Source organism: Calidris pugnax, unplaced genomic scaffold (assembly GCF_001431845.1).
Source record: "Calidris pugnax isolate Ruff unplaced genomic scaffold, ASM143184v1 scaffold17, whole genome shotgun sequence".
In the NCBI taxonomy this organism is placed as follows: Eukaryota; Metazoa; Chordata; class Aves; order Charadriiformes; family Scolopacidae; genus Calidris; species Calidris pugnax.
Window position 1 is genome coordinate 5,070,807 of NW_015090794.1, and position 12,351 is coordinate 5,083,157.

General features: G+C 37.5%; 1 protein-coding gene across 1 annotated transcript in view; it reads left to right on the forward strand.

Moving 5' to 3' along the window:
- Nucleotides 1–8,821, forward strand: part of DNAH3 (dynein, axonemal, heavy chain 3) — a 62,783-nt gene extending 53,962 nt beyond the window's left edge. Inside the window, exons 54-62 of the mRNA XM_014936199.1 lie at nucleotides 732–957; nucleotides 1,285–1,529; nucleotides 3,006–3,122; nucleotides 4,192–4,346; nucleotides 5,092–5,259; nucleotides 6,318–6,460; nucleotides 7,022–7,226; nucleotides 7,972–8,109; nucleotides 8,292–8,821. Coding sequence (XP_014791685.1) covers nucleotides 732–957; nucleotides 1,285–1,529; nucleotides 3,006–3,122; nucleotides 4,192–4,346; nucleotides 5,092–5,259; nucleotides 6,318–6,460; nucleotides 7,022–7,226; nucleotides 7,972–8,109; nucleotides 8,292–8,645 — 1,751 coding nt within the window. The 3' untranslated portion in view covers nucleotides 8,646–8,821. The remainder of the gene's footprint in view (nucleotides 1–731; nucleotides 958–1,284; nucleotides 1,530–3,005; nucleotides 3,123–4,191; nucleotides 4,347–5,091; nucleotides 5,260–6,317; nucleotides 6,461–7,021; nucleotides 7,227–7,971; nucleotides 8,110–8,291) is intronic.
- Nucleotides 8,822–12,351: the final 3,530 nt, after the last annotated feature.

A 12,351-nucleotide genomic window follows, 5' to 3' on the forward strand; every position in this document is an offset into this window, starting at 1 on the left:
TGAAATGTCTAAGTCTCTGAGCAGCAATTTAGGGATCTAACAGCTTTTAACATCCAGACCAGTTTATCATCTGTGCTTGCGTTACAATTCTTTCAGTGGGCGTTTGGGACTTGCCCCAGTCTTTGTTGCAACCCCTCCTCCAGAAAGTTTCCTCCCTCTCAGTTACTAATTAAATGGTGTATATGACCACACTTAAAAACACATCCGTTAAATATCCTTTAAAAAAATACCCGCAGGGTTATTTTTAAACCTGTTTTTCTGCCAAAAGAATTGCAATATGGAGCCATACAGTAAGGATGTATTTCTAGGAGGTACTGGTTTTGATAGCAAAGAGGGAGAGTTATTTTTAACCAGATCTAAAGATCCAATTTACAGCTCAACCCCCAGAAAGAATTGTACCCATGCAGAGAGAGGAGAGAGCTGTAGTGCAGGCTGGAACCGAGCACTTCAGGTTAAAGGAGAGGACAGGCATTGTCCTGGCTTGTATTGTTTTGTTTGCGGTTTTTTTGGTTTTGTTTCAGTATTACTTTATGCAGCTAAATTTTAGTATATGCCTCAGAAACACAGTGACTGATACAGCATTTGATCCTACTTCTGGGTTGTTGAAGTGAGATTTTTTTTTCAATTGAGTAAAATATTTGACTTCTGCCCCTTTAATTAGTTTTTACATTATAAAAATGATGAATATAACATAGACTTTTTGTTTGCACATGTGAAACTTGTCGTCATAGGTTTGCTAAAATTTGCTGATGATGTTGGCATGGGAGGCACAAGCGTTCAAACTATTTCCCTTGGACAAGGCCAGGGCCCAATAGCAGCAAAAATGATTTATCAGGCTATTACTGATGGAACCTGGGTAGTGTTACAGAACTGCCATCTTGCAACTAGCTGGATGCCTGCTTTGGAAAAAATCTGCGAGGAAGTTATAGTGCCTGAGAATACCAATGATAAATTCAGGTAGGATTTTTAATATTTTGCTCCTTTTAATGGCAGTATTTCTTGTTTGCTGAAGACACTAGTAAAAAGAAATGAAACTTCTTTTGTGTGAACAACGAAGTATAACATTCATATCATTCGTGTGCAGTGATAAAATAGATATCTAATTAGGATGTCATCTTTTCTACTTGCCCAATATAATCTACTTTATGCCTGTGTTTTAGAACAAATTCAGAAGTTACCATTACAGTTAAGCAAGTAATAAAACTTAGTCTTCTGCAGATCAATACTGAGCATTTATCAATGTTGATGATTTTTTGATAATGTGCTTTTTAAAATTCTTTTCAGGTTGTGGTTAACTAGTTATCCATCAGAAAAGTTTCCTGTTAGTATCCTCCAGAATGGCATCAAAATGACGAATGAACCTCCAAAAGGAGTCAGAGCGAACCTTCTTCGATCATACCTTAATGACCCCATCTCCGACCCTGTGTTCTTTAGCAGTTGCCAAAAGCCAGAAATATGGCAAAAACTGCTGTTTGGCCTTTGCTTTTTCCATGCTATTGTGCAGGAAAGGAGAAACTTTGGCCCACTGGGTAAGGTTTAGATTCTTTTGCAGGTTGTTTAAAAAAGAGTAGTAGTTTTGAAATGCATTATTGAAGCCTGTCTTTAAAAAGGTGGTATTGTTGTTAGCAATAGTACAGGAGTGCAGTCTGTATTTCACAGAATATAATAAAGTTTAAAAGCTGTTATTTGCAGGGATTCTTATTCAGGCAAAGCTACTCTTGAAGTTACTAAAAGTATCACCCTGCGGGAGGACTAGAAAGTACCAGTTTTCTAAGTAAATATATTATACAGTAGTTAAATTATAAATATTATAAATATATATATTAAATTATAGCCTACTAAATTCTTAAATTTTTACTGTCATTCTTACTAACCATCAAATCCGGTTCCATTTTAAATTTTCATAATTAGACATGTGTCCTTTTCAATTCTGCTTTTGTTATTTATGTGTATACTTCATTTTATCAAAGCTAGTGCATGTGTTTACTTGGTGTGAAACAAATTTATGTAGCTGTAGTATGTTGTTCATAACACAGCAATGAAAAGATATGAATTAGTGAGATTTGTGCTTCAGCTTTTTCTATACACTTGAATTACTTAGAAAAATAGATAGAATTTATACATAAAATGTAGAAATGTATGGAATCATAGATTCCATTTTTATAACTAGATAAAGCTTATACTCACCACTGGTGTCCATTAAATTCTCAGCCTTCCATTCTGACTGAGTCTGCCATAACAGGTTACTGTTATGAAATGGTATATTTTGACTGAAAGCCACTGTCCTTATTTTAATAGGTAGCTAGAAATAAACACTAGATTGCCAGGATGAAGATACTAATTTTTTGTTTTAAAATAAAAATGTAATTTTTGTAAGTCACAAAGAGATCTCATCAAAGAGATTTTGAAAATTAACATCTACTGCTTATTGTGACCAGCTGCCTGGGGGAAGAAGAGTAGTTGCAGCAATAGTCCTATTTTGCTCTAGAGGTATAGGTTTTCTGAAGGATTCTCTTATCTGGAGTATGCTCCTGGGCAGGTTTTTTGGGGGGTTTTTTTGGTTTTTTTTGTACTCTGAATGTCATATACAAACAGCATTAATAGATGGGCAGATTGATTAAAAATTAAAATTAATCAATGAATTAAAACTCCTGTTCTTGTTGTCTCCAGATAGTAACAGATTAGCTGAAAGTACTGAGCAGGTCTGTGTTCTATTTCAGGTAAAATATAATTTTTCAGGAGTGTGTGATACCGAAATACCTGTGCTTATGTTTTAATTATGAAGAATGATGATAATAATGCCTTAGGATATGATATTGTTATGGAGCCATATTCTCCCTTGTGCAATAAACAGACTGGTAAATTCTAGAGCTGCTTCTAGATACTGTCTGGCAGCTGTTTTATTCAGCTCTGTAGTAGGGGTATAGTACCAATACCACCATTTCCTCAGCGTGGATATCGGTACAGTGCACCATTCCCCATTGTATCTTTTCTGAACCAAACAGGTTGGAATATTCCATACGAGTTCAACGAATCTGACCTCCGAATCAGTATGCAACAGATCCAGATGTTTCTGAATGACTATGAAGAAATCCCATTTGAGGCTCTGACGTACCTAACAGGTACAGGCATTGCACCCTCTACCATGTTGACTTTGCTGGGCACTTTCAGCTGGTACAGTGATAAATTGATGAGTTGTTGACAAATTGGGTGGTTTCCATTCAGGTTCACTTTCTTTGCCTTCCACATACAGACAAGTTGGGTCCCACGCCCTCAGATGTCATTGCTCTCTTGGCTCATATGCAGCTAGAGGAATTACTAATGGTCCAACAAACCTCCTGGTCTTTGTTTCATACATGTCAAATAAAAACGTCAGTGGCCTCTGTTTCATTTTGCTGATCAATATGATCCTGACACAGAAGCATTGGCAGTTTACCAGGGGATGTGATAATACTCATCAGTTTAAAGCAGGAGGTGTTGACCTGTGTAAATAACCTGGTTGCTGTGGCTATTCAGTTTGCTTTATCAGATGGCTGCTTCTTGTCACCTCCTTTGTCAACCTTATAAAGAAAATTCCTGGTTTTTGCTAACATTATGAAATACTTACGAAAAAGAATCTTTGGAGTCAGGATTAAAGTAATGACTGTGAGTTTTTAGCTTGCAGTTTCTGTACTTTATATCAGTGTAAACGTCCCCTGATTTCTTGCCCATTAGTTACATCTCTCCAAACCTTTCTGCACATGGCTTTGGCATATTTGTGGTCCCTTGTTTTCTACTGTATGCATACCTAATCAGATTAAGTTTGCATGAAAGGAACCATAGAAAGATCATCTATATAGCAGTGTTCAGATTTTGACAGTTCTATAAATTCTTACTAATGAGAATTTCAAGCAAAAGGCCTGTCATTTAAAACGTGAGATCATTTACTATGCCATGAGTAGCAGTTTCTCAGACCAACTCATAGTGTTCCTTAAACCTTTCATCACCAAAACACACAAATTTGGCCCATAGTTCCAAAGGTGTTAAAGTTCCTCTTTTCCATTGAATCAACTGAAATATAGGGGCTAAAAGCTTTTGAAGATCTGGAGCTTCAGAACTTCGATTTACTGGAGCTGTACATTATTGCAAAACAATTTTTATTTGTTCATTATCTTTCAGTTTTTCATCCTGGTTTTCTTTGTCCTTTCCCAGGGGAATGTAACTATGGAGGTAGAGTAACAGATGATAAAGACAGGCGTCTTCTCCTGTCCCTTCTTTCCATAATTTATAGCAAGGATATAGAGCAGGACAAATATATGCTTGCACCTGGAGATGACTACTACATACCATCACATGGACCATATGAGGTGAGAAGATAACAGATGTAAATTCTAAGTTATTGGAAAAACTTTCTCTACACTGTACTTTGATATGGTGAATACAACAAATAGAAAATAGAAAACAGAAGATCACAAAGCCGTGCCAGAACAAATCTTATGTATGAAGAATTAATCTGGTACTTAGTATCTGATACACTGTAATGGACATGTAGAGCATCCAATATTCTGATGTTTGTTGATGCAAAGAGCCACCCCTGTGCAGGTTTCTGGTACAGTTCTAGAAAGCCAATAGGAGTCAGGCTTCAGGAATTGAGAGGGGAACTTCTGCATCCTCTTGCACCCACTAATGCCTTGGAAGCAATGATCAGGATGAGGAGGTGGAATGGCAGGTATATACTCAATTTTCATTCCCTTTTTTTCCTTCTAGCAGCTGCATGGACATCACAAATGTGCTCAAATCTCACCTGTTTGTGTGCCTGCAGCACAGCATTGTACCCTCTTCTGTGACTCCTAGCAGCCTTCCTTGGATATTTCCAATGTACATTCCTTTCTTTTACTTTCTCATGCTACTTACATGAGGGTGGTAAGAACAACTCCTCAGTGAGTCTTTGAACCATTCAAAACTTTAATATTTATCTCTGTGGACTTGAGTAAGTCAATTCCTGGATGCATTTAACCAGGAACTTATGTGTTTGATTGTAAATGGGAATGTTCTGTCTCAGATGGGTTTACTGATCATTTAAGAACTGGTACCTAAATGTTTCTTTTACAGTCTTATATCGAATACCTACGAAGTTTACCAATTATAACACACCCTGAAGTGTTTGGACTTCATGAAAATGCAGACATCACCAAGGATAACCAGGAGACTAACCAGCTTTTCAGTGGAGTGCTTCTGACTTTGCCTAGAGAAGCAGGGGGAGGTGGGAAGTCCCCTCAGGTAAGTGGGGAAGAAAGATCAACTTGCACTCTGGAAAGGTGCCCTTTCCTGTCATGCCCTACATCTCAGAGTAGTCCAGCACTTCTCACCATATGACTCTGGCATTGGCAGTAGATCTGAATATCCCCGTAGAGAAGCAGACAGATTTGGCATAGAAGAACCTTTAAAGATGGAAGATAACACTAATGACTTTGAATTCAAATGGGTTAATATCACATAACTCCACCTGGTTGAGTAGAACATGCAGTTTGAGTCGAAATGTTTCTTTTGTATTTCATGTTTTAAAATAATGGTGAAGTGCTTCACTTCAGTCATGAATTCTGCACAGTTAACAATCACAGTTAGTAAAGCACCTCAAATCACATCCATCTCTAGGCAATTTTAAAGTATGACATTTAATTTTGGTCTACAAATTTCAGTGATGGAGGTTCATACACTGGCCTGACTTCAGCCAGCAGTGGTTGTATAACCATCCCTGCCATTCTCACTAGGGGACATTCTCCCATCAGGCAAGCAATATAAGCCCATTAGAAGCAAAAGCTCCTGGTGATGTCTGTGCTATAATGGCACTTCCGGTCTGTTATTACTCATTGAATGCTTGGGTTTTGAGATACATTTTTTGTTTCCCCTTGGCTGCTTCAGTTTCTGCAGTCCCAAAGTGCTCTAAGTAAAGCTTCTCTCTCTAATATGGTCTTCCCCATGCTGCATACTTTATTTTTTCCTTCCTTGTGGCAGTGGTAGGATTATGCTTGTCTGCTCTGCTCCCTGTTTCCTTAGAAGTTGTCTAAAACCTTTTCGGAAATTAAGCCAAAATTACTAACAAATTTAAAATTATTGAGAAGGAAAAAGGAGCAAGCAAGCATACGCAGAGATAGACAGACAGGATGATGCACAAAGAGTAAGAGCATGTAAGCATTATTTCTTTAGGACAATGGACTAAAATACCTGTGTGGTTATACAGAAAAAATATAATGTCTATAGTGTTCTTTGGAATTTATTGCATAAAAATAGGTGAAAAAAAGGGAATTTCCTCATTCACTGCAGACTTGTGATTTCAGGAAACTGTTGAAGATTTGGCGCAGGACATCCTATCCAAATTACCAAGTGCCTTTGATATTGAAGAGGTTATGAAGGTATACCCAGTACTTTATGAAGAGTCCATGAATACAGTTCTTAGGCAAGAACTAATTCGATTTAACAGGTATGGCTCAGTGTTTTGTGTTCATCAGTGCCAGTGCAAGCCACTCACAAGCCGTAAACAGTTATAAGCCTTTTACAATACATTGTTTTTAATGTGATAGATTCTGCTTTAGGTGAAACTTTTAAAAAGACTTAAAAGCTGCAACTGGCTACCTGAATATGGAAATAATATGTATGTTCTTGGACTGTGAACTTAAATTAGATTTGAGTTTGTTGTGCTGAGATAGGGCAGGCTACTTTATTCTTTTTAAGTCATATCCAGGCCCAATATTCACAGCACACTATGTTAATTAGTGTTACAATTTTTAAAGCTCTTGTCACTTGATTTCCCTTGTCTAGAATGGGAATTTTCACTATCTTTCATTTCTGTGTGTGTGTTTTTTTCTTTGTTTGCTTTTCCAAAGTTAAGTAAGAGTTTTGATAACTACAGGGGAGATAAGAAACTTCTGACAGGACATTTACCAGCATTGATCGGCACTTTGTTCAATTTGAACTCAGAGGTCTTTAGCCCAGATAGCAAGAAGTAAATAATGAGTAAACAATTTCTTTGTTTTACCTGAAGGCTTACTGAAGTTGTTCGGAGCAGCCTCATTAATTTACGCAAAGCCATTAAAGGCCAAGTGTTGATGTCATCTGAACTTGAAGATGTTTTCAACAGCATGCTAGTGGGAAAAGTACCATCAATGTGGGCTGCCAAATCCTATCCATCACTGAAGCCACTGGGAAGTTATGTGTCCGATCTCCTCTGTCGTTTGGTCTTCTTCCAGGTATGCTAAACTGAGACTGACAGGTCTAAGGACTGATAGCTGGAAGCTGAATGATCTGTACTGTCTTCACTCAGCAGTACCCTTATAGCTCCGGACTGTGAACTACTTGCACATACTCATGACAAAATATATACTGCATTAGTAGCATTGGAATCAGCTGGAAAATTGCTTAGCAGGGTGAGGTGGGAGTATAATCCTTTGGTGCTAATCTCCTGCTGCATTTGGTAGTTTCCATTTTTCTGTTTCTGGAAGATGCATTTTACTTTGCGTTGATGCCTTAACGACTTCCCTGCTCAAAGGACACTGAACCAGTCATCGGTGAAGATTCTATGTAAGAAAATTTGGCGTTTTTTCATGTTAGGAGGTTGATGTTTACAAGACTTTAAAAGAGGGCATATTGATAAAAGTGTCCAAATTCAGTCATTTTTCTTCTTTTTGCTGGCTAATACCTAGAATTATCAAAATACGCTTGTGCTACTGTCTGAAATTTCTTTCTCAGTAGCACTGAGTTCTGGTTGTATCAGAATGAGTGATTGTTGTTGTCGTCATCATAAATAACTGCCCTCTGTGATTTATTGTCTCTGAAAAATGTAGAACTAATGGTAGTATTCACAGGGTCCCATCAAGGATGAGATCTCATTGTGCTGTTTGAATGTATCTGAAAAGATCCCATTTCTGGTGAATTGGCACAGTGAAGCCACAGAATGTATTTTTTCTTACATTTGTTTTTTCTCTCCATATTCAGGATTGGGTTATCAATGGGGTGCCAACAGTTTTCTGGCTCTCGGGATTCTTCTTCACTCAGTCTTTTTTGACCGGTGTTCTACAAAACTACGCCAGAAAATACACCATCCCAATTGACCATATTGGATTTGAATTTGAGGTAAGAAAATGCAGAAGAATCTTGTATTTCTTTAACAGCTTGAAACATGTTAAGGGGCAGCAATGAATAGAGTTTTCAAATGAAAAGACATTTTATTTAAAGGAATAGTTTGAGACTATCACATGGAGGATTTAATATACTCCAGATAAAAATGAAATCAAGCAATGGTTTAATCATTCTAGGTAATGAAACAGGAGCACACGATGGACAAAATGCCAGAAGATGGGGCTTATGTGAGAGGCCTTTTTTTGGAAGGTGCACGATGGGATAGAGAATCCTTGGTAATTGGAGAATCACTTCCAAAAATCCTTTATGATTCTTTGCCCATAATTTGGCTGAAACCTGGAGAAAGTTCCAGGTTTCTTCATATGAACATCTACTCATGCCCTGTATACAAGACAAGTGCAAGAAGAGGTGTCTTATCCACTACTGGCCACTCAACCAACTACGTTCTCTCGATTGAACTCCCTTCAGACAAGCCCCAGAAACACTGGATAAATCGAGGTGTGGCAGCACTATGCCAGTTAGATGACTGAGAGTATGTAAGTCAAAACACTCACATATTGTTATTAAAAGATATACTTTACTCCCCAATGGCTGCAATTTTTTTTTTATGTCGGGATTTCCTGCTGACTTCAAAGCAGCTCTCAATTTCCTTTGTTTTTTAGCCATTATCAGCCACTGAGCAAGAGTGAGTGAAAATAGAACACTACAAACAGAAGCTTATTTTAAGGCCTGGGCTTTATCTTGCAGTAGATCAGAATGAACAGAATTCTCATCAAACTGTGTGCCACCCACATCATTACAATTCATGTGAAATCCTTATATAACCACTTAGCTGCTATCATAGGGCTTTTTTTTTTTTTAAATGAAATTGGGCCCAAAGTGTTTTGCTGCTGATTTTAATGGGAATCGAATCTACAACTCCTGCAAATAAGACTCTGTGGATTTGCCTACCACTTCTGTGTCCCAGGAGTATATAGAGCAGGGAGGAAGGAGATAAGAATAGTCTGTTGTCAACATGTGAAACCAGTCCTTAACTGGACTGAACTGCCAGAGCTGTATTATAAAAGTACAGTAACTGACACTACTTGAGGATGTGCCTCAGAATTTCCGTGGAAAACTGCTAGACAGCACATGCATTGGGAGCCTGCCGTTTCTCAGAGCAGTATGCTTGTCTCATCATTTTTAAACTTTTTTTAAATTTCAGTATTATTTACCCACATATCCCAGGTACCTGAAAAATGGAGCTGTTTCCTCTCTCCCATAGTCTCATTTTACTTCCACATCTTGCCCTCTTGCGTGTTGGACTAATAACCACCTGAAATTTTGTACTTGTTTAAGCCCTTTCATCAGAAAAGCTCAAAGTAGCTTGCAAGCATTAATTAAAAATAAAATAGCGTGCACATCTTCAAAGAGCTGTGCAGTCATTAGCTAATCCCCACAGCATGCCAAGAAGGTACTAAAGATGGATCATTAGACTTGTGTACATGGTACAAGAGAAGCACAGAGATCAAGGCAAACATTTAAAAAAAAAGCCCTCTGCATAAACATCTGCTAATTTGGGGTCTTGTATTTTTTTTCATTGCCCAAATTGCAGCATTTTAATGATTTGCTTGAGGCCTCACAAAGTTAGAGATGCAGCTATAATCCAGCAATTCCCAGTATTCTGCCACAATCATTAAGTGATGCTGCTACAACTCATTAAAACATATAGATCTTGTCATAGGATTTATCTGCCGCGTTGTGCTTAGGTGTTATAGGTGAAAACAGTGTTCATTATTGTTTTATTAAGCTCTGGTTTGGTTTAGGTAGATATTTATAAAATAGTAACTTTTAAGAATGGTGACATACAGGTAAGCGAGAAGTGTTACAGGTGTGTACAGTGCTGCTCTGCACAAAGGTATACATAGGTAATTAGTACAGTATCTTCATATCCCATATTCAATGCCTCATAACCAGCAGAGTGTGCAGACATTTGGTGTGTCATTATTGTTACCTGGTGACTGGGGCAAAGATGTCAGGCCAGGACACTTAACAGATACTTGTTTTAATGAAGGGGACAGAGGTGTGCAGGTGTTTCAATTTACTGCTAGGAAGAAACTACTCTTAACAAATTAGACTAAATAATATTTGTCATCTCTAGCAAAAATAAAATTTATGAATGTTACAACAGTCACCCACACTGACAGCAATTTTTGTTTCAGAAGTTCTGTAAATAAATAAATATTAAATAAAATAGGTCCTTTAAAAACATAGTTGTTTCTTAGGCTTCATAAGAGTAACACAGATACTTTCTACTTTTCATATCATTAAAATTAACTGAAATTTAGTACATATTTAAATGCTGCATCTAATTGTTGTGGTTATCCCATCAACAATTCAGATCACTAATTAGGTCACTGTGGCATCAGAGATAACAAGCCAGTCAGGAGCCTCCTCTCACAGGCGCTTTGCTGGACCAGGGAAGTGGCAGGTGACATCTTACCTGGCACTGCTGAGGCTCTGCTGAAAGAGAAGCTGGGGCAAAAATAGAGTAATCATTCTTAAAGCACTAAAATAAGGAAAAGTTGAAATTTGAGGACTGAGTTTTTCTTCAGATAATGCCAGTCTTGCAAACACAGTCCTCTAAATTAAGCCATTTTAAATCAAAAGCCAGACTCAGTAATATATGCTAGCTAAATTATGTTTTATGGAGATAAATTACTTTTAAATTGTTGGAAAATACTGTGGGATAGCTTGCCACATGGGTTTCTTGTTAACGCCTTTTTGTGAGCAAACACTAATGGACAGTTTATGAAATGACACAGTTGTGGTTCTCATGAGTATATAGTGGCTTTGCCACTGCATTGCGTGCGATGTCCTTGTTACTGTGCTAATTTTCTAAATGCTTCTTCTGTATTAATGTTTAGATTTGAGATTAAGGCATCTCTTAGAATGTAATTAAAGACGTGTTTCAAGCTTTTGTAGATGTGACCAAAATACATAGTTAAGAGAGAAGTCTATAAAAGAGAGGTTGTGCATCTGGTGGTTGCTAAGTCCCCCTTGGCCAGGGAACAGGCATGGCTGAGTTGCTGTAGCTGATGATTACTGAAATCCATGATTTCCTGGGCTGTCCTTACTATTAGAGAAAAAGTAATGGAATTTACTGTTGAGGGGTATCTCTCTTAGAGATATTTTTCTGTGGTTCTTTGAAATGACCTTCCCAACCTTATTTCCTGAGCATTGTCTAGACCTTCCTGAAAAATGACAAGCTGGTGAAACATGAGAATTCACAGCCTTTCTTGGCTGAGACACATTAAAAAAAAAAAAAAGCAAAAGACGACTCAGCTGTTAGTTGGACATGATAAAAATTTGAAGAATTTTTGGAAAATTAACTACTTTGTAACAGTAATATTAGAATTCTTGGCTTTACAGGTTTAGTATTTCCATTTCTTAATTAGAAGCTCTCATTAACAAACCACAAAACCACCTGTAATTACTGTGAATCATAGATTCAACCTTGCTAATAACTGAAAGCAGATGGGAAAAAGTGCAGTATATAGGCATCATGGAGCAAGAGATATTTTTTCCTTAGAAATAGCAGAGACACATTTTCACCTAGGGATGCTGTACGACAGATACGGTTTGTATGTTTTCTTAGGAGATGGAAACCTTTCTCTTATCTCATCTGTACAAAAATCCATTTCAGAAACAGAAAGTACTATCTCTGTTGATTTTAGCACTGCTGGGCTGTTAAAGGAAAATTACACAATGAAAAAGCAAAAGACAATATAAAAGCCCAAACTCTGAATTCCTATAAGCTAGAATGTTTTGCCTAATAGAATTAGAAAAATTAGTGAAAGGTGCAGGTCTCTCCTGTAATTAGCATTCTTGAAAATGAATTTATAGTATGATGAAATAAGTGACCATTCTGTCTGTGGGTAAAAGATGGATGTAACTGATGTAATTTCTGATGGATACATAGTAGAGCCCCAAGAGAGTGCCTTATTTTCTCCAGATCTAGAAGTTATTGCAAGAACAAACTCATAGGTATTAGTAGGAAGATAGATCAGATAAACTAATCCATCTTAACCTGTTTCAGTTCCGTGACACTTCCCTTGGCACAGACTGGGTCACTGCTGCCACTTTATGAGTGTTTCCTCATTCCTGGACAACACTGAGGGGGTACCTTCAGGAAGCAGGTGCTGAGTTCGTCTTTTTAAATGATTGTGTGCTTCCTAACGCGAGTGTTAAATTTGG